This window comes from Eschscholzia californica, unplaced genomic scaffold (genome assembly GCF_041429995.1).
Source record: "Eschscholzia californica isolate CP2 unplaced genomic scaffold, dmEscCali1.0.p SCAF_5, whole genome shotgun sequence".
NCBI lineage: Eukaryota > Viridiplantae > Streptophyta > Magnoliopsida > Ranunculales > Papaveraceae > Eschscholzia > Eschscholzia californica.
The window spans coordinates 42,703,111-42,726,066 of record NW_028238472.1 but is presented as its reverse complement, the minus strand read 5'-3'; the positions used below and the strand labels follow the sequence as shown (position 1 = coordinate 42,726,066).

At 36.4% G+C, this 22,956-nt stretch overlaps 3 protein-coding genes across 3 annotated transcripts; 1 reads left to right on the top strand and 2 right to left on the bottom strand.

Moving 5' to 3' along the window:
* Window positions 1–57: 57 nt before the first annotated feature.
* On the bottom strand, window positions 58–2,184 carry LOC147539387 (gibberellin-regulated protein 12-like). The gene is made up of 3 exons (XM_086642589.1): window positions 640–2,184; window positions 509–539; window positions 58–377 (listed from the first exon to the last, which is right to left on the bottom strand). The coding sequence occupies exons 1-3, from the start codon at window positions 745–747 to the stop codon at window positions 196–198; spliced, it is 321 nt and encodes a 106-aa protein (XP_086498715.1). The 5' UTR covers window positions 748–2,184; the 3' UTR covers window positions 58–195.
* A 4,784-nt stretch (window positions 2,185–6,968) lies between these two features.
* U2A' (U2 small nuclear ribonucleoprotein A) lies at window positions 6,969–11,286 on the top strand. The gene is made up of 8 exons (XM_086640447.1): window positions 6,969–7,205; window positions 7,373–7,413; window positions 8,548–8,677; window positions 8,772–8,977; window positions 9,191–9,361; window positions 10,501–10,551; window positions 10,695–10,868; window positions 11,019–11,286. Exons 1-8 carry the CDS (start codon window positions 7,124–7,126, stop codon window positions 11,022–11,024), a joined length of 861 nt encoding a protein of 286 aa, XP_086496573.1. The 5' UTR covers window positions 6,969–7,123; the 3' UTR covers window positions 11,025–11,286.
* Window positions 11,287–13,951: 2,665 nt separating this feature from the next.
* Window positions 13,952–19,457, bottom strand: LOC147539385 (uncharacterized). Its single transcript, XM_086640300.1, has 4 exons — window positions 18,385–19,457; window positions 15,740–17,343; window positions 14,434–14,501; window positions 13,952–14,250 (listed from the first exon to the last, which is right to left on the bottom strand). The coding sequence occupies exons 1-3, from the start codon at window positions 19,070–19,072 to the stop codon at window positions 14,439–14,441; spliced, it is 2,355 nt and encodes a 784-aa protein (XP_086496426.1). The 5' UTR covers window positions 19,073–19,457; the 3' UTR covers window positions 13,952–14,250; window positions 14,434–14,438.
* Between the last annotated feature and the right edge of the window lie 3,499 nt (window positions 19,458–22,956).

Genomic DNA, 22,956 nt, shown 5'->3' with positions numbered 1-22,956 from the left:
TCTCATTCATTCGCAGACGATTTTGACCAAACTAACTCTAACTTGAAGAGCTTTGTGTGACAAAAACAACAGTAGATCTTTATTTCGATGAATGTAGTCTAATCAAACTAGAAAATACGATACCATTTATCATCGGTTTCCACATTTAAGAATAATCAAACCAAGAACTTTATTAAAGAATCACATTAAGAGTTTTCAAGGGCATTTTGGTTCACCCTCTTTGGTCTTCCAGTTGTTGTAGCAAGGGCACTCTTCTTTGTTTCCGTAAGTTCCAGATGGAACACATAAACACTCAGCACAACACTTATTGCAATAGAACAAGCAAGGCTTCTTATGACTTGTTGCTGAACATCTGAACTCGCAAGCATTCTCACACTCTGTGTTTCACAATTTACACAAACAAAGAGATGCTACTTAATTTGAAAGTACATTGTTTTGCTCGCTTAAACTATTTGACCAAATCGATAAGAACTATATATATAACTTGTTAAAAGAAAAATGAAATTACCTTCTGGCTTGAGGGACCCTTCTCCGCCTTTCTGTGAAATAGTTTTAAATTTTCTTGTGAGAAATTTATTTTCCTTAGGGAATTACAACTTAAATAAATCAAACATTGTACTTTATCTCAAAATAACTTACAGGTTGATAGGTAATTGTGTTGATATTTTCACTCAGTTCCCCCTGTGTGAAAAATAAATCTTTAGTAAGCTTTTTAGAAGGAAAAATATGTAGATTCATTCCTATCATGTAAAATATAAGAATATATCCAATACCGGAAGATTGAAAATAAAAAAAAATGTTTAGCTTACTGATAATCGAATGAGAAAATCAAAACTTCAGCTTAATACGTCCAAACAATTAATTGAAATTTAATTTTGGAGAAACAAGAAAAATAGAATCAACAAACAAACAAAAAATGCAAAAATTAAAAAGTTTACCTGTGAGAATTGGAGAAGAAAGCAAATGACAACAAAAATGAGAAAGTAAAAGGAATAACGAGCCATCAGTCAGATAATGATTTTTGTATAGCTCAGAAGTTCTTCTTTAAAATGATGAAAAAAATTATTTGTGTTTGAGGAAAATAACCATGTTCATTGTATTTATAGCTAAGTTTCTCATTTGTAAAGATCTATTACCCTTGCTCCAATACAACAATAATTTATGTATAACAAAATCTCTTTGATTTGGGAATATCTTTACAATTAAACAATCAAAATTTGCTACCTAAGTATGCAAAATAATAATAAAGAATTCATAATTAGTAATTTGGACCTACTTTTAATAGTCACGAGTGAGTGGGCTACAAGAAGGGGGGATATTTGTCTGTTACAACTTTCCTTTACTAAAAGTAAGAAAATTACAAAATCAAACTTGATATTTTTCTTACCATCTATATAACAAAACAGAAGGAAAAAAGTTCTGGCGGGGACAAACATCATTTTTTAATAAAGAATATTGTTTAGTAGCCCTTCCTTAAATTTACAATGTAGTCCTTTCTAGAAACAAAATAACTTATTTAATAAAAAATTACTAAGATTTAGGAAATAAAACAACCTAAATTTACAATGTATCCTTTTTTATTAAAAAGTTTGCTCGGGTATAGTAAAACAGTCCTTTTTTAATTAACCTATTTAAAGTAACCTATTTAATAAAGGATATAAAATTTACAATGTATCTCTCTTTTCTCAAAAAAAAATTCATTTGTAAGTTTAGTACTCATATTGATCTTGCACGGGCTATTTGATATTTGATCTTACACTGATATAAAGTTTGCGTTTCTAAATTTCATCTTTCTTTCTTTCTAGATTCTGTTGGGGTAAAAAAAGAAATTGAAATCTTTTATACTTATATTTGTTTGATGTTTGATGGTTGTTGATTGTTTGTTGTTTCTACGGAAAATGCAAATGTAAGCTCTTGGAGATCAAACTTATGAGTGTTATGAAGAAAAAAAAACTACAAGTTCTCGGATATTGAAAAAGTTATGTAAAAGAATTAAAACTGTATATGGTTTTCTTATTTTCTTAATGTACCATGATTGATGTATTACGTTTGATTTATCTAAAACTCAACTTATATATTCTTTCTTAATGTAAAAGAATATGTTACAAGATTGTTGGTATCTTGACATTAATAGTAGAAAAATGATTTATACATCTATGCACGGGTTATACCTTGTTGTATACTAAATTACATTCACATATAATCCAAAAAGGAAAACAGGTATTGTTTAAAAATGTACTACATCAAAGAGTTGGCTCAAGGAATGGTGAAATACCTTACACACGATGGACAGAACACATTCTTTGGCGAGATGTATGGCATCAAATGGGGTCATTAACTGAATATTTTAATTTAAATCGAAGTTTGGACTCTAGCATGAGAGAGGATGCCCGGGTTGCTGATTTCTTACATATGGGACAGTGGATGTTCTCAAATCAAAACAGGTTTGCTTTTGGAGAAGTTTTCAACACTTTGCACGAAATTGAAGTGGGTGGAATTGAGAGGGATAGGGTGATTTGGAAAATCACTCCATCGGGTGAATACATGGGCAAGGATACATATAATTCGCTTCAGCGAAAAGGTAACTCGATACCATGGTCTTCACTTATATGGTGTTTGGAGGGAATCCCTAATCATCAATTTATTTCTTGGATTGCGCTCAAAAGAAGTTTAAAAACGAAAACCAAGCTTCGAGCATGGGGACTTAAAGTGGATGACGTATGTCCTTTATGCCGATGTGACGTAGAGACTGACGAGCATATTTTCTTTCAATGTAACTACTCGAAAACAGTGTGGACAGACCTATTATTTCTGCTTGGTATTCCTAGGAATTACACAGGGAATTGGACTGAGGAGATCGTATGGTGCACAACAACATTTAATGGCAACTCGGTACTTGGAAGGCTCGGTTGTCTTACTTTTTGTGGATTTATTTATCACATTTGGAGGGAACGAAATAATCGTGTATTTAGAGGGGAGTCTAAATCAGCTGAACTGTTGTACAGAGGTGTGGTCAGTGATGTTAAGATCAAGGTAGCAACCTGGAAAACAAGGCCCAATGGATCTGCCGGAGCCCATCAAATCCTTGAACGGTGGAATCTGGCCATTCCTTTGAGGCTAGAGGAAACCGTCTCCTGCAAATGGGTTGGCCCAATGATAGGGCAAGTCCTTATAAATACAGATGGGTCGTATGAAGCTGAATTGCGTGGATTTGGCGCAATTATTCGCGATCATGGGGGCAACATCATAGTAGCGGCAGCAGCAAAAACAGGAAGTATTTCAATTATAATGCATGAAATGCAAGGTATTCGAATGGGATTACAGTTGGCTATTAAGTTTGGTACGAGGGGAGTGAAGATCGCAACGGATTCAGCTCAAGCAGTTTCGATATTGCAATCTGATTTGGAGGCGCCTCCATGGCGATTAGTCGGGATAGTTCGAGACATTCGTGAGCTATGGACACAAATGGAAGATTGTTCTATCATACATGTCTACCGTGAAATTAACCAAGTCGCCGATTACTTATCAAAGTTAAAGCCTACCATGGGGTATCAGGAGACGGAGGGTAGCATGTTACCTGCTGACTTATTAAAGATTGCTTTGGAAGATAAAAATGGTATAATTAGAATCAGAAACATGAAATAGTACCGTGAGAGTTAGGACATACTTTATTTCCTTTGCTTGTTTTTTGCAATTGTTAGTATTGTTTCCATTACTTTTATTTAGGGTCGGGACCTCCAACCCGTTTATTTATTGTAAGTGTCGGGCACATTAACCCGTTGACAAATTCAAATACAAAAGTAGTACATCAAAGAATATCATCAACATTAATAAGTTGTTAATTTAATGTATTTCATTATTTGTCGTCACAAAAAGAAAAATAAATCTCTATTTTCTTAAGGCAATCTTTACGCCGCGTAGTTTTTACAAATGGTATGACATTTTACTGTCGCGATATAATGACTTACATGTATCAATAGAAAGATTTTTTAATTTGGCAGGGGTCGAATTGCATTCAATAATAACTACAGTATTGTCGTTTGTCTTTCACGACCTACTGTTCACAGATACAGTATTTAAACCAAATCTCTTGCCCAGTTGCGTCTAAGATAAGTTCGGCTTGCCCAGTTGCGTCTAAGATAAGTTCGAGCGCAAGTTTTGAACGTCCAAATACGAGATGTCTGAGATGTGTCCTCCGACGCGTCTCAGACTTGTCCGAGACAGTCTCATTTGGCCCAATTCGTCCTAGCTTGCCGAGACATTCTCCAATTTTTTTTTCGTTTCACATAATTTTGAAATTTCTTTCAAAATAAATTTTCAGAATTTTGAAAAACCTCCTTTCCCAAAAATCTTTTTCACTTTTGAAACTCTTTTCAAAACCAAATCTCTTGAAACCTTTTTCAAATTATAATTCTGAAAATTAATTTGGACTTATCTCAAATCCAATTTGAAATTCCATCAAATTACCACCTGAGACTCTTTTCGGATCTAACTATCTAAACAAGTCTAAAATTTTTGTCTAACACCAGCCAAAATTAGCTTGTATAGGAGGCTCCGCCACTGTTGAACCATGGTGTCAAATAATGTTCTAAACGGAATCTCAAGTATCCTATATCTAGGTAAATAAGATAATTACCTTAATTCGCTTCCCCTGTGACTAGTTGCTTCCTTTTTCTCGAAGATCAAAAGCTTCACTTGTGCAGTTCCTCTACTTGAAACACCTGAGCAATCGACTTGATCTCCCGCTCTTTAGGTTGGCTATAACCGAATCCAAGACTGATGATGGAAAAATATGTCATTCTGCTATCATTCAGGATGATATACTGGCTTGTTGAATCTCGAATTGCTCTCACGAAATATACATAGAACTTGGAAATCTCTTTGACGCTTTACTAAATACGTTTTTATAGTTAAATTAATGAGTATTGAAGCTTCGAGCTTAGGGATTGGATCTTTGTTTGATGGTATTGGCTTGATTGTTAAGTCGTTGCATCGTGTCTCGTTCAAGACGAGATTGTTACCTTTTATAGGCTTGCTTAGCCAACTACGTTGAGTGGATGTGATGAGGCGGTTTAGATCCAACTTCTTCAGATGAAACTGCTTTCGCAGTCATGAGTTAGCGAGATTCCTCCATCGGAAGATGAAGATCTCCTTCTTCTTTGGACTACATAGATAGCTTGAAAATTATTCTCCTTTTCAATCTTCTGCTTGATGTAGCCAAAGAAAGAACCTATAAGAATTTTCCACACTTATTTCTGTTACAATGAAGTCCTCTTATAAAGACTTCTAAAGTTAGAGTTCTATTTTAAATTTTCCCAGATGGTAAATTTGTCCCATCTGGGGCTCCCTTATGTGAGGCCAACCCTCCTAGTTCAATTCCCAATGGGACTAGCTTGGTCGACCCATATTTTAGCCCCGCTCTAATGTGGTCGACCAAGGCACGGCTGGTCGAATGCTACCTTGGTCCGACTCCCAGCAAGGTCCTTTGGATACTGTTTAACCAGATCTAATATGCGCCATTTATCCCATTTTCTTTTGTCAAATCTTTTGATCGAGTTGACACTCTTTTGTGTAACATGTTGTAGGATCTGGTCATCGTCTGAGTAAGTTGTTGATCGTAGTTAGTTTCTAGCTAAACGTTACGATCCTTAAAACAACCAAACTTAATGATCTTCATCATTTGTCTTCGCCGATAAATTGAGCGCATTCCATCTTGATCGAAGGCATCTTCTGCACATAATTCTAGCAGACAGAGATTTTCGAGCTAAGCCTTAATCAAAATAAGTCAATGTGAATAAGACGTGGACGACTGAGTAGTAACTACGTTATTGTGGGAAGGTAGACTGGGCTGGCTAATGGGCAAGCAAACCTTCAACAAAATAGCTTTACCTAAGCCCGAGCCACTAATTTTAACAAACTGGGCGACTACTACTCGTATTCGAACTTCAAAGGCCCCTTCACTTTTTGAGACTAGGGTGAGTGATGAGTGTGATGCGTATCAAACTTTCTGTTCAAGTCTTTCTCCCACCCTCTACCACAGCAGATCGTAATACTCTAATCCAATTGATGTTTATTTCATAGTAAGATATGGGGGTGAGAATTGATCGGCTACCAATCATTTTTTGCTCAACCGAAGCCGAACCAATTAAGACTTCGGTTGGATAAGTCTATTCTAGTTTAGCTCGGTAGGTCCCATTATTTTAAAATATTAAATTTTAAAAAAAAATTGATGCTGAATTTTTCCATATTATTGATTTCTTTTTGTTGTTGAAAGTATTATTGATTTCTTTGTGTATGTCAAAATATATTTTTTTATTTTTTTTGTGGAAGGTTTTAAAAGACTCAAGCTATAGGCAAACTAGATCGACCAAGTTCGGCTTTCTTTCTTTTTTTAGAAGACGACTACGATCTACGTACGTCGTGATATTTGACATTTGATACATCATAGATGTGACCAAGTTCGGCTTAGTTTGGCCAGGAAAAGGCCAGCGCTTTGGGGAAAGCTAAATAGTTTCCGGGGTGTGAAATTTTAAAGGGAATATGTAGAATTTTAGAAATTTTCCGGGGAAATAAATTTTAAGGAGAAATAAATAAAAAAAAACACTCCACCTCACCTCACTCTCTCTCTCCACCTCACCTCACTCTCTCTCCACCTCACCTCTTTGTCTTCCCCGATTAGGTCGCCGGCCGGCGACCATGAAAAAAAAAATTCACTCTCTCTCTCTCTATAAACTCCGGCGACCTAATCGAAGAAGATAAAGAGGTGAGGTGGAGAAAGAGAGCTGAGGTGGAGAAGTATTTTGGTTTCCCCTAAATAAAATTGTCAAACAAAATTGACCAATTTTTGACTAAGTCTTCACACCCCAGAAACTATTTAGCTTTCCCCAAAGCGCTCGCCCAGGAAAATCTTCGGTTTCCACACCCTTCGACCATTTTTTCTTACGCCTAAGATGATGCCACGTTAATTATTTAAGTCAAATTTGAAGTAAGAGTAGACGTACAGATAACACTTCTTTAAGAAAATAAAGTTAAGAAACCCTCACTCCCTTCGTCGTGAAATTAGGGTTTAGACTAGAAATCAGTAGAAAGAGAAAGGAACAAGGAAGAAGAAGAAGAAGAAGAAATGGTGAGGCTCACCGCCGATTTGATTTGGAAAAGCCCTCATTTCTTCAATGCCATTGCTGAACGAGAACTTGATCTTCGAGGTAACTCCTCCTCCCAAACCCTAATTCTTCTGTTTTCCATTTCATTTTCTTCTTCATCCCAAAAACTCTTCTTCTTCTTAACCCATCAAATTTCTTCTTTTTTTCTTCTTCTTTATTTACATTTGCAGGAACTAAGCTTTTCTTTCTTTGCTTGTTGTGTTTCGCAGGAAACAAGATTGCTGTAATAGAGAACATGGGTGGAACTGAGGTGAGTAAGAAAACCCTAATTTGACTTTGTTACTTAATTTGTTAGCTATCTCAATGTGAATAAGAAAACCCATTTGGATTTGGCTGAGATAGGTGGTGATTTTAGTTGCCCCACCAGACTTGTTTCTACTCTAGACCCAATGTGCTTTGATCTTTCACTGCTTTTCATTTTGTTTAAGAAATTGGTTGCTCCTTTAGTGGGGAACTTTGGAATAAGGGTTAGAAAAACAGTTGGTGTGCCTCGAGTTTGATTGGTACTTCCTTGTACTGTACCATTATGAATTTTGGTGTTAGATTCTTGTGGTCTATAATCATTGTTTGCATAGTGGCGAACTATACTAATGATATGGGTTCGTTCTTGTTTCATATTGATTTATGCTTTTTATTCCTTGGAGGCAAACCTTGTCAAAGTAGATAGCCTTGAGGCGTAATTTTACTCTTCTAAAAAAAATTTCACTGGTAGCGTGAACATGTAACTTCATTTGTACGTTCTGTCTAAAGAACAAAACAGAAAGAAATTTCCAGTGATTGTTTTTATGCTCCTTTAAATGCACCCCAGAACCACTTGGTCACGCCCGCACCATGCTTCATGCCACATCAGTGAAACCATAGGTATCCACGATCACAGCTAGAAATTTGATGACCGTTATTACCACACTGTTACGGAAGTATCACCATCACCACCCCCGTGCAACACACACACACACACACCAGAAACATCAGGACCTGTTACGTTCGCCACATTGTGGAAGTAGATTTTCACATTTATCTTACGGTTCCTCAAATTTAGTTAGGAAGTTAGTAGTACCAAGTTCTTGTTCCTAACTTCTCGTCTGGTAGAACCTCATTTCTTTTGGGTCCCAAAATTGCAAGTAAACTGTGTAATATCTATTTCTGAACTACTGAAGAGGATTTCTCCTAGACGCCTAGGTTACCAATAAGAGTTTCAATGCCTGTATAGGATGAGTTTAATGATATGTCTTTTTATACATGGCAACTTTAGAATGCTTTTTTTCAAAGTCATTTTGCCTCAACCATGACTTCTTATAATAGTACTGTCCCAAGTTGTATAAGCACATACTGAGGCTCAAACTTCATTAATTATTGCTTCACGTGTTTATTTGCTTGTTTGCAGGATCAATTTGACACCATTGATTTGTCGGACAATGAGATTGTAAAGCTCGAAAACTTCCCATATCTAGGTCGGCTTGGTACTTTGCTGATTAATAACAACAGAATTACTCGTATAAGTCCTAATCTTGGAGGTGAGACCAAAAAGAACCCTTGATTTATTTGGTGGCGTAGTTATCTGTTGTTAAATGGGCTTAACCTAATTTATCTTGTATATTGAATATGCAGAATACTTGCCAAAGCTACACACTCTCATTCTTACAAATAACCGTCTTGTTAACTTGGCGGAGATCGATCCTCTTGCTTCCCTCCCGAAGCTGGAGTTCCTAAGTCTGTTGGACAACAATATAACTAAAAAGCCTAATTATCGCCTCTATGTGATTTTCAAATTGAAAAAGCTGCGATTATTAGATTTTAAGAAAGTGAAGTATAAGGTATGCATCCCTAATCAACAATTCTTATAGAAATCTACATGCTTCATATATTCCATGTGGTTGTAAAGTTATTATCCCCTATATCTAAGAAACCGATTGAGCTTTTATAGAACTCTTACAGATGCAGTCGAAGACATTCCACTTTAGGTTCCCACTGTACAAATGGAAGTTATCCTGACCTGGGTTTGATATTCATACTTCTATTGGGTGCAGGAAAGAACTGAAGCAGAACGTCTATTTGCTTCAAAAGAAGCACAGGACGAAGTTAGTAAAGAAGCCAAAAAGGCTGTTGTACAAGAAGTCCCAGAAGTTCCAGAGACTCCTGAGAAAGAACAGGCATCTAAAGTGACTGCTCCAACACCTGAACAAATCATAGCTATTAAGGTATGGTTATATATATCCTTCGTATTATTTTTTTACATGTTCCCTTTTATTGACCCTGGACCTGGAGCTAAGTTTAGTCATGGTGGGCATACATATAGAAGTAACTTGTGGATTGGCCATTGCATGAAAGATCTCTTAGAAGCACAAGTGCCCAGCTTGAATAGGAATTCTAACTTTTGGGAGAATGCAGTCATTTAACGGTGTTAATTGCAGTACTGCACATCAGCACATAAACTCAAAAATAAAAGATCTACACATAAGCATTGGAAAGCACAATCAAAGGATACCAGAGTCCAGAAGAGCATAATGTCAACAATCAACATTGAACATTGAACTACATAAACTGATAAACATTAGAATATCTTTAGCTAAGTATGCTTGTAGTCTTACGGTCCTTCCTACCATCCTCGTCGTAACTAGTTTCAAACTTTCAATGTCATCACAACTGATAGCTTGCTCATCTACTTCATCTAATTGAATTCATACCACTCATCCAAGTGTGACACTGTTCTGTCCTTTTAATCTGTTTAATATTTTTCTTAATTACATATCTACCCATAATTATATTTTTCACAATTTTAACCCGAACTGTGAGGGGCATTCACATTTTTTTCGCGGCAACTCTGGTGAGCAACGAAATGAATTTTAGTAGCTTGACGTTAACCTAGAGCCGTATTTGTTGATATAACACGATTTTGTGCCAGTTCTCTGGATATGTATGTAACCTATTCAAGTGGCTGGGGTATTTGATGAGAATCCATATCTGACAAAGCAAAAGAACTTCAAAAAAAGATTATCCAATATACCTTAATTACTTGTTAGGAAAGGAGGAGCATACATTTCCTGCTAACTTCTTATTTTACAGCGTTTATGGTGTGTGTTTGTGTCTTCACATGCATGCATCTGTTTGCTATGCTTGTGATTGCTCATCCATGCGAGGTGTACTTGTGTCTTTAGCCTTACTGTTCTTATAAGATTATCTCAACTTAATGAACGTTTCACAACAGTAGCGCCTCTATGGATTTGACAGACCTTTGTGTATGTAGTTGTATCGGTTAATAAGGTTAGCTTAGCATAAAATTAGGTACTCAGTATCATCTTTATGGGTAATTATTCATGTTTTGCTATATATTTTGCAGGCTGCAATTGTGAACTCCCAAACTCTGGAAGAAGTTGCAAGACTTGAAAAGGTGTTTCCTTCTGCGGCTAAAAATCAACGCTTACAAACCTTCAATCCAACTTCCTGTTCATTCTTGAGTTCTTAGTTTTAATAGCTTATGTCTTTATTCTCCATCCATCTTAACATAGCTCTTGATATTTATGACAAGAACAGGCGTTGCAGTCAGGTCAGATTCCTGCAGATTTGAAGATTCAAGATGACAATATGGTGACAGATAATGTCAACAATGATGATAACAAAATGGATGTGGATGGCCAGAATGAAGCTAATACCGCCTCTGAAATGGCTGAAGATAAACAGGATAACGATCTCCCATCAGCGGAAAAGGTACTCAATTTTTTTCACAATTCCCCTCGAACAAATTTCATTTAAGGATTAATGCCCGATAAGTCTCCGTAGGTTGTGTTTTGTCTTTTAGTTCTTGAAGGTGTGGCGTGGTCTATAATGCCTTGGTTGTTTGTTTATTTGACATTTCAGGAATGAAGATGTACCTGACTCCAGACACAGAATTATGCAGACCTGCCTAGTTGGAGAGATGATGAGATAGGAGAGAGGATTAGGTTAGAAATTATGTTGGTGGATCTGCCTGTTACTGTTAAAGTAATCCCATGTTTGTTTGTGTATGAGATGGTGAAATTTTCTCAGTTTTTGGGATCATGGATTTACATTAGCTGTTTATCTCTGTACAAGAATAGTAACAACTAGAAAAACTTACAAGAAAAGATGGGTTTCGAAAAACTTCAAACAAGTTTGTTTCATTTGCACCGATCTTTGTTGAAACCCCGAAAATGGGTTTATGGATATGAAGCCATTTAAATATGTTACTTTATATAACTACAATGAAGCTGATTTGATCGAGCTTCCCCACATTAACATTCTGATTCGAAAAACTTCAAACAAGTTTGTTTCATTTGACCCCAAATTTCTTACCCTCGGCATTTTTCCTTCTGAGTTGGAAAGAGTAGTTGGTCGATGATTTTCAAAAAAAAATTGTTCCTCCTCTCATTTCACTACAATTACCTCCATATTCATCCATTACCACTATCTGCTAAGACGGGGGAAATCTTAATTCAGAGTTTTAGTATATTTGACAGAAATCCGGAGTAATGACGAAGTCGCGAACCCCAGAGCTTCACTTGAACATACTGAAGCCCCAGATTCGTGATACTTGAAGTCGCAATGAAACCCTCGGGCTTCACTCTAATGTATTGAAGCCCCTGACTGAGATACCCCAATTGGGATTTGGGAGAGATAAACCAGAGAGTGAAGAAAAAAACATGAAGGGGGGAGAGAGACAGAAAGAAAGAGAGAAGGGCATTAAAAGAATGATAAAAAGAGAAAAAACATTAATTGTTAAATTTGACTAAAAGAATTTTATTCCTAACGACCAAATTAGAAAGTTAGATAGATATATAGGGGGGCAAATTGTCAAGTCCGTCAAAGATTGAGACCAAATTAGAATTAAGCCTTAATTTGATGGGTTAATTCCGGTTTGACCCTCAACTTGTGACCAATTGTCCAATTTGGCCCCCAATTCTGTCGAGTCATTCGGCCCTCAAACTTTGTCAAGTCTTGAGATTCTACTCTTATGATATTTTTGTAATTATTAATTATCATTTATTTATCCAACTCATATTTATTTCTCCACTACCTTCTTCCACATCACCTTGAACCTAAGATGATCGTCAGCATAAAGTCATCCGTCAGCAGTGATTTTTCTAACTCCTTCCACAATCTCTGCCACCTTCCCGACCTTCTTTCTCTCTCTATCTTCTCTGCAATCTGTATTCCTCTATCTCTCTCTCTTCCATCTCACTTTTTCCCTCTCCCTCCCATTATTTCTTTATGTTTCGACGAAGGGGTTCCCTTTTGCCGAAACTTCGTGTAGATCTAGAATTTCCTCAAATCTAGACTAAGTTTTGGGGATGGGGGACCCCTTCGCCAAAGCAGATAAAGAGGGGGGGAGATGGGAGGGAGGTGAACCGTGAAAGAGAGCGAGCCTGATTATCCCTTAACCCAATGTGAGTTTTTCTGTTTTGGCTTGCTCCCCCGCTCAAAAAAGTAGTGACTTTCTCTTCTGTCAACTTGTTAAGGCCTATCCTTTGACTTCTTTATTTTTATATCAGAATTTATGTAGTTAGCATAATGCTTTTAAAGCTCTAGTAAAGTAAAGGCATATGCATATGTGGTTGTTTATGTAATGTTAGTGCTTTGGAAAGTGGTGGTGGAGATTGTGGAAGAAGAAATAATAAAAAGGAAAAATAAGATCGTCAGAAAAAGTCGTCGGTCAGCGACTTTCCTTAGGCGACCTTAAGTACGAAGGTGAGGTGGATGAAAGCAAGGGATGAAATTGAGGTGAGTAGGCCAAAAAGAGTTACAAGAGTGTCACGAGGGAATGATTGGAAGGCTTGAAAAACTTAGGGGGCCAATCATTGAGGGCACAAAGGACGACTATACACAATTGGAGGGCCAAATGGACCAATTAGTCACGGGCCAAAACAGAATCAACTCTAATTTTGTTCGCCAAGATGAATTAATTTTGAAATTAGAAATAGGAAGCCAAGTTTGTTACCTCGTTGCGTATTTTTAGATGTGGTGAAATCTATATGCTTTCGCGATTGCGTATTTGCGCCATTATACTTTTGAGCATCTTCAAATCTTCCATTATTTTGCCGTGGTCGGGAAAATAAGGATGTTGCAGATATCATTTCAATTTAAAACCACAGTTAGAATGACAGAACCATTAAAATCTTATCATCAGGTGCTAGTGACATCTGATGATGAAGCAACCGATTGGTTACAGAATAGGCGTAACCACATGACACATCGTAGATAATTTTCAAAAATTAATGTTTGAGTCTTCCTCTTCTCCGAAGATGATATCCAATCGATTTATTTTTCCAAGACGTGGTAGAGACTTTTTTTGTTCGTGTATTCCTTACGGAGAACCTAACCATTGAAGATGCAAAGTGTAGTTAGTTTTACTAAAGACTGACTTTGTTAAATTTCTTTGCTATTACATTTTTTTGAAAACTTAAGGTTCGTTTTCTCATCTTTTAAAGAATCCGAACAATCCTGAGGGTGCACACCTAGTCACCTACTGGACTAGTCTCAGACCACTGATGTCCAAACCGCCACCAGTACCTTCCTTGACGATTGCCCTAGAGGCATGAAATGTTAGGGTCATGTGTTAGTCCGATGAGAGAGGGAAGAATGGGTAGAGGTGTGTACTTGGTAAAATGGGCTTGGGTTGTGTGTAGCACAAACCATCTTTAATCTTTGCTCACAATTGAGAACTATAACAACATTCAGTCAGAAAAACAGGAAAATGAGAAGCAATTGTCACAGTTTCATTAATCCTTCTTCTATGTGAAATCGTATATTCTAACCAACATTCAACAACAAGATCATGAACAAAGACTGTTATCAAGATATATGCAATGTCACAAATCGTACATAACACTACACAAAGTTCATAACTATCATCGTAAAAAAAAACTACGCTATCTAAAATAATCAGTTCGTAACCTACTCCAACACAGATAAAGATGAGTAGTCTAACAAACCTATATATTCTACATTCAGTTACCAGTCTCAGCTCTCTCTGTATTGTACATTCAGCCCAACATCCTTTCTCTGCTTCCAAGATTTTGAACCTATGTTTTCCCCCGTGGAATTTCTTTTCTATTTAGAAATCGCTCCAGAAACTCTGCATGTTGAGAACGAACGACGTTGAGGACAGAGTAATATAACAAATTAATTGCAACTTCGCAACATCAGAAATCGTGGTAGAAATTGGAGAAGTTACCAAGTCTGCAGGTCTGTAATTAAGTTTTTACTGCTTATGGCAAATAAAAGATAGTACTTCAAATTTGAGTAGAAAAACGCTTACCTATATCAGCTACTTCCATGGATTCCCCAAGATACACCACCTCGATAGCGTCTTTTCTTTGAGCTAACCTGAGAAATAGAAGATCATGATTAGTCAAGATATGTGCCTCAGTGCTTGCCAACCTATGTAACACGGAAAATCATTTTAAATAATTTTTCCAGTGCTGGATACAGGTACTAGTATCCGTATCCGATACTCTGTATACTTTTTGTTACTTCAATAGGTATGATGTGATGAGAATACATATTCAGACATCATCTTAACATTTAGAAATTAAAGGTGTATGAAGTTGCATATTCAGGCATTGTAAAACAGCATTCGTCACTACTTCACCATGATAGAAGATACTAACTCGTTAATCACCATAGATAGAGTAAAAGCAACATAAGGGAGATGATAACCAAACCCCTGTCAGTCTCTCTAATTAAAGAACAGATACAATCCCGCGATATGGACTTTCAATCATTCCTCTGTACAAGTGTTCCAATTGTTTTCTGTTCCTCTACCCAAAATAAAGGAAATTTCGTGAATCATTTATGAACCAAGAAATTGAGCAACTAAATTCAGCTAGACTTCCAGGCCCCTAAAATTAACATAATCGATATATTACTCTGAAACTTAAAAGAGAAATCACAGCGATGAAGCAAAAGGTAAATAAGATTCAACTAATATGAAGACCTACAGAACAGAAGAAAATGGTTTTGCAAGTATCCATTCTGCATCCTTCAGAAAAGAATGAAAACTTCCTGCCGTAATTGAGAAAGCCTAACCTACATTTTAAGGGTGCTCTGCAGGTATGGTGTTTTCTGTTTTAAGAGAAAACACTCTAGGTCAGAAATAGTAAGAGCTAGAGCATGAAAACAATGGAGAGAGACGTTAAGGCTTTTAGACTTCGACAACCGCTTCTAACTGAAAAGGAAACCTGCTTATACGATAGAGGTGCAATCGTATCCTTAGGACTTCAAACCCAACCAAATTTCGAAGACAAAGGGCCAGATTTGTCCCCGGAACCTACTGACCGAGCTGTTTCATTATAAGGGATATATTCTAACAAATCAGGTTCAAATACCAAGATATTGCAACTAATATAATATGACTAAGATGCTATTTCTTGTCCATCATCTACGGGACTAAGTCAGACACCAACATACAGTAATTCTAAAATTATCAACAGCTTAATACACAATAAATTCCCACCATTATAAGTTGGAACAATAAGTTAACATGATCATAGTAACGAGACGCATGAACATAAAATTATTACCAGTTATTTTTCATAAATTTGTGAGGACTAGATTTGGAGTACCTTGGTAGAGGGAGGTGGTAAAGAAGCTTGTCGGATAGCCTTTCTAGGTTCTGTCAGCTGCCTTATCTCCCGAAGCTGACTAGCTATATCCTCTAAAAGTTGCAACTGCATTTGTTCCCTATCCCGATGTTCAATGGATAAACTAAGCTTCTCTCTTCCCTTCTGCACAACCCTTAGCCTGTCTCTAAGCCGCTCAACTTCAGTTTCAAGTTTTAACCTTTCATAATCGGCTGTCGGTATGGAACTTGTCTGCAAGTCAGAAAGTAATGTTTTGTCTAGAAATTTATCTTTTCGTGGCAATACATCGGTCATGTCTGAATAGCTTCTGTGAATGTCTGTCTGGGTTGGTCCACTACTTGTACTAGCACAATCACTGGAAACATAATTTCGCCTGCTACAAGAAGCATCGGGTGGAAGAGAATACATTCTAGACTTATTAGAATCAGTTATTAGAAGTTCACTTCCTCCTTTAGGTTCCTGATTATACAACTTTGACTCATCATCAATGACATGAACATCATATATACTATTTTCTGATTCTAAAGGTGAGGTACAAAGCTCCCTGCCTCCTTCATCAACGGATTTCCCATGCTTCTTCCGGTCCATAACATCACATGGAAAACTAATTTCAGTACCACTACCAATTTGGCCGCTTTCAGAAGTTATTTCTTGGCATAATCCAGAGTAATTCTTTTGCTTTTGATCTTCATCTAAAAAGATAACTGTTTTCTCATGTAAGTCATGTCCCTGAGTCTCATTAGATTTTAAAAATCCAGAGCCTGCCTTTTGTTTCAGTTCCTGAAGTTCCGAAGCAGACTGTTGTTTGTCCGTGGAGACCATCCCTTTCTCCTGAAACTTTTGTTTGCAGTCTGGTACATATGAATGTTGTTTTCTTGTGTGTAAGCCCCTATGTATATCCCCTCGTTTCAAAAAGTCACCATCTTCATCCCAGTCCGGTGAAGGAGCTTTTACAACAAAACTGGAATTACGATCTTTTCCCTTAACAGATGAAGCATCGAAATCATCAGACTTCTTCAAATTTCTTCCAAGTGCCTGCTTACTGATTGATTCATTAATTTGCGACATGCCAACCGTGTAAGGCGTATCACCTTCAGACTCATTCACGAGAAGCATATTCCTCCTATACGATTCAACTTCCTTCTCCAAAAAGTGCTTCTCCCTCTCTCTCCTCAAAAGAATCTCCTTAAGAATGTCCATCTCCTCTGCATCATAAGCAGACTTTTCTTCGATCACTCTCTGATACTGCCTAGCTTCCATTTCTATAGAGGCCTTCTCCTCCTGCAGACGCAATATCATTGCCATAGCTTCATCAGCTGCTGAAGCAGCAGCATTCCTCTCTTCTTCCAACTCCGTGTAAAGAGCAATTCGAACTGCATGCTCTTCTTCTAGCGCTTGTTCCAAGATTTTAATTGAGTTTGCCTCGTCTCCGTCTACACCTAGCTGGCGCTTAATATTGTTTACAAATTCCCCAGAAGAAGATGCATCTCTCTCTGTATTCTTATCCTCACCCGTCGATTCAGACATCTGAGAGCCACTGAAGGTTCTTTCATGAGATTTCAGGCCGGTTGGAGCTTCTTTTATATCTGCAATATAATTAACATAAAGGGAAATTAGCAAGGATGGAAAGGTTGCAGTCATCTGTAAACCTCTAACTGAAATAGACCTTGGATTAATACTTCAACTAAACTTCAATAATGCTGAAAAGAAAACAAAACAGTTACTAATAACTCAAAATCTAACTTAGAAAGTTAGAATTCTTTACTAGGACTCTTAGATAGTTAACTCCATCAAAAGAAAACTAGTCAAATTTGCTACCTAAGATACCTAATACCTTTAGGACTCATTTTAGATATAAAATTAACTTGAAGTTACAAGTTAAGGGAACTTTCAATTCTCTGTTATAATTAAAGCAAGAAGAAAATAAAGTAAACAGGTGAACATATGCAACATGGATGACAGTACCATAAAATTTAAATTTGATGAAACATTGGTCCATCTGGAAAGAAAATATATACGAAGTAACGAAGGAAAACTAAAAGTAAATTTTCTTGTAGCTCGAGCCTGAAATGGAAGTGTTTCAACTTTCAACCAATTAAAGATGAAATCAATCGGCATAAAGTATCATGATCGAAACAAATTCATTTCACATCAATTCATTTTAGATTTGTCGAAGTTTTTGTCTCCTCTTCCAAAGTCTATACAGTTGTGCAAAGGTCAGTCTTCGACACTATGCGAAAGCGTAAACCTAGTTCACACATTTGCGTATCTTCAGACTTCAAAGGAATAATTATCTTATTAAGGTAGTAATACCCACTTGAAGAGAACACATCCAATGATTCTGAGAGTGAAAGATTAAATTCTTTCTTTTTCTGGTCAAGATTAGAGCTTTCTAGTTTTTTATTACTCTTTCCTTTTGAAAAATTATACTAGCTAAGTTCAAGTTCATTTATGATATTATCTCTTATAATGACATCAAATCCCTAATCTATCCTGTCCTTCCTTTTTAATCCTAATAAAAGATCATTCCTTTTACCAAATCTAATCAAACGCAAACAATCAAAGCGAAATCGTAAAGTTCAGCAATGAACAGATATCAGGATTTAAGGGTAGAAGAACACACTCACTATGAAGTTCACTTCTTTCAGGATTCACAGGCCCGGAAGTTTCTTCTTGTTCATCATTTGAAGGAGATACTTCTCGCTGCTGAATCAAGCTATTAGGATGATCAGAAGAAGAAGCACGAAATAATTTTCCATGTTCAATTGAAGCTTTTCGACGACGACGAAGATTACTACCATCCCATGATTTGTGATTCAAAATCCCCTTCCCTTTGACTTCAGAAACCCCTTTCTGATTCAACAATCCAAAACCAACACCATTTTTATAAGAAACCCTAGTTTCAGAAAATGAACTACAAGAAGAAGGTTCAGCTTCTACTCCTCCACTATCCATTTCAGAAACTTCATCAATCCGTTCACCACTTTCTCTCACTAACTTCAAATTCAATTGACGACCTAACTGATTCTTCATTAAGATTGAATCAAAAGGGAATTTTGACTTTGTGGACATATGAACAGAAGAGATCTTATTAGTAGGGCAATCAACAAGAAGTTTATTAAGACATGTAAAACCATTTGGATCATTAAAAAGTCCATTACAAGGACAAGGAAGATATAATCCAAATAAAGATAAGAATTTAGAAGTGAAGAAAACAAGTGTTGATCCACATAGAAGTAGATAAGCAATAGAAAGATCAAGAAATGATCCAATTAGAGAAGAAAATGTCCATGAATGAATTGAATGAGAAGCCATCAATCATGAATGATTTTAGTGAAGAATCAAAACCCTAATTAAGAAGAAGAAGAAGAAGAAGTTGTTCTTGAAATGAATTAAAATCTGGGTACCGTTGGTTTTTTAGGGTTTGTAGAAAATGATACAGTTGTTCTGTTTGGGTGGTGGTATCTGGAAGGGTAAGTTGAGAGCTTGACAGAAAGCAGATTAAACAAATACTAGTATAGTTCTAGAGAGAGAGAAAATTTCAGATGGTGACTGAAATGTTTGTCTTTTTGAGTTTCTTTAAGTGACTCGTATGAATTTGATGTGTGAGCTCCGTGAGTCTTTTGGCTATTGAGTCATGATGTGGTATTGTGGTGCTTGTGTTTTGTCTTGTTAAAAAAAAATTCTTCTAATAGTTGGTAGTCCAAGTGGTTCCAAGATGTTCATATAAACTCAAAAAAATCCAGGAGGTTCCAGGTTCGAATCCGAGAGAAGGTGGAATCTTTGATTATTTGAATTGGATTATGAGGATATAAATAATATTGTTGGGCTTCAGGTCATTGTGACGTAGGTAGATCGTAAAAAAATTCTGGAGACATCTGTACATCATCGAGACGAGGTAAACACGATACGTCTAAGTTAAACCAATAGTTTTTAATTTTTTTTGCGAGAAGTTAATTCAATAATTAAAGGCACTTAAAGTCCAACAACACAGAACTTAAAGCTCGACAAATTTATTATTTATACCTTTAATAACTCAAATTCAATAACTATTAATTTTTTTTTGTGAAACTTAAAATAAATAATGTGTAATTTATTTGTATAGTTTGACTTTATAATAAAAAAAATTCACCACTTGTGAAATTTATAATAATGTGTAATTTATTTGTATAATTTGAATATTTATATATGTTTATTTCTTTAATCAATTTAGATCTTAAAATAAATCTTCTTCTCAAATTCAGTTTTTTAAGACTGGAAATAAAATAATAGACTTAAAATCATTTCTAAATTTAAATATAGATCTACACGTTTCAACAAGAAATATATAGATCGAAAGCAAACAACATCTGAACTTAAGAATCTTTCAAAAGCGGAGATTGATAAATATAGGGGAGATTTTGACACTGACCCCATTTTTATATCGATATTAGGACTACACCTCCGTTTTTTTTAACTTTTGATTTACACCCTCACGTGGACAGAAACCGTTAACTTCTAGTTAGTTGTACGAATCACGCATGTGAATCTGGACAAAGCTGTCTTTAAGACTACACCCCGTTTTTTAGAACTTTTGACTACGCAAACGTTAACTTATGGTTAAAGTCAGTTGTTCGAATCATACATTTGAATCAGGACAAAACTGTCTTTGTTTACATTTTAATTTGAGTTAATTCCTATATGGCCCCCTACTTTGTGACCAGCTTCCTTTATGGCCCCCTTTTTTTCGTAAATTCAAATATGGCCCCCTTTTCTTAACACCGTCAGTCAACTTTTAAGGTTAATCTTTTTGTTTCCATATTTACCCTTCTTATAAGAATGATTTCAAAATTCAAAATTGACCCCCTTTTAAATTGGGGTCAATTTCCAAAAACTAATAGCTACTTTAGAAAAAACTAGGGGGCCAAAATAGAATACATATAAAAAATTTTAAAAACACCTCATCTCTCCCTCTCTCTCCTCCACATCATGTATTCTGCCACCTCATCATCTTCTCCGATGAAGGTCGCCGGCCGGCCAAATTTTCCGGCGACCTTCAAATTTTTTTTTTTTATCTTTCTCTAACTAATCTCTCTCTCACTTCCATCTCTCTCTCTCATTTCTCTCTCTCTCTCTCCCATCTCTCTCTCTCTCATTTCTCTCTCTCACCTCTCTATAATTCCGGCGAAGGGGAGGAGCCCCTTCGCCGGAATAACCAGACCTTGAAGGTCTGGTTATTCCGGCGAAGGGGCTCCTCCCCTTCGCCGGAATTATAGTGAGATGAGAGAGAGAAAAAAAAATTAGAGAGAGAGAGAAATTAGAGAAAGAGAGAGAGAGAGATGGGAGTGAGAGAAAGAGAGAGATGGGAGAGAGATTGGTTAGAGAAAGATAAAAAAAAAAAAAAAAAAAAAAAATTTTGAAGGTCGCCAGAAAATTTGACCGGCCGGCGACCTTCATCGGAGAAGATGATGAGGTGGCGGAATACATGATGTGGAGGAGAGAGAGGGAGAGATGAGGTGTTTTTAAATTTTTTTATATGTATTCTATTTTGGCTCCCTAGTTTTTTCTAAAGTAGCTATAAGTTTTTGGAAATTGACCCAAATTTAAAAGGGGGTCAATTTTGAATTTTGAAATCATTCTTATAAGAAGGGTAAATATGGAAACAAAAAGATTAACCTTAAAAGTTGACTGACGGTGTTAAGAAAAGGGGGCCATATTTGAATTTACGAAAAAAAGGGGGTCATAAAGGAAGCTGGTCACAAAGTAGGGGGCCATATAGGAATTAACTCTTTTAATTTCCATCTCAATACCTTCTCCTTTCTTCCATTAATCAACTTCATCAACCACAACCAACCACTCCCCTTCATCGACTGCCACCACCATCGTCATCCTCTTCTCCGACCTACAAAATCACTAACACAATCTTCATCTTCACAAATCGCTTGAACTAATTTTCTTGATAATGAATCTTATAATCTTCATCATCTCTAAGTCCATCTTTATCAACATTACCAAGATAATGATTTTGAGAAATTTTGTGAAAAGAAGTATGAACAACTTATACATCCTAAAATGGAGTCATCTCATTTCAAAAACATGGACCGAAGTATCAACAACTTTGACATCCCAAAATGGAGTCATCTCTTTTAAAAAACATGGACCAAAATGAGCTTGTTTTGAAATCATGGTGATCTTCGGCTATTGCCATCGCCATCGCCACCATCATCATCATCTTCTTCATAATTAACTCTCAAATTTGATTTCTTCTATGAGCTGACCTCTAACTCAATTAGATCTAATCAACCAAAGAAGACATACAACTTTGATCACTGATTAAAACCCCTAAGATTGATGATAGTGGCTTGTGAAGAGATAAAGATTGTGTTGGTGGCTCTTATGGGTGGTGGGAGTCGATGAAAGGGAACGGTATCTGTGGTTGATGAAGTTGATTAATAGAAGAAAGACGAAGAAGGTATTGAGATGAAAATTAAAACATAAATAAGGGTACTTTATCCTGATTCACACGCGAGAAATTATTTGTTGTGAGGGCACGTGTCAATTTTAAAAGAACCTCACCCCCAAAAAGAGTTATACTAGGAGGGTTGGATTAACAGTGAAACGGAAAATTATATATGCGAAAACCAAAATTACAAGGCCACTCATTTATAACCAACTGATTGGAAAAAACTGAGAATTTAGTCCACATGCGTTACCTTGTGCATCATCTATTCCATTCTTTCGTTGTAGTCTTAATGAAAACTTTGTTTGAAGAATTGGACTTTAAAGAAACAGATGCCGTTTTGGATTTGTAAAGTTGGCGACATCATATGTAATTTCCCAAGTGAGATGACTTGATTGTATGTAATTTCCCCATGAGATAGTGACTTGCTTATAGAAATAGCAAGTGGTTTTTGGTTCGTGAGCGACAGAGTGCGGTTTAAATGTTCTTTGAACGGGTGCTCTCAACCTAGGTCCTGGGGTACATGTGGGTATTATTAAAAGGAGCCACATTTCGGTTCATGACGCACGTGCCCCCACATGCCCCTATTTGGGCTCGCGCCCGGCTGATTCACACAACTGACATTTAATTAGAAGCTAACATTTTCCGTCCACATGGGAGGTATAAATCAAAAGTTAAAAAAAACGAAACTGTAGTTCTAATATCGACATAAAAGTGGGAGTCAATGTCCAAATCATACATAAGGGTATTTTGTCTTGAT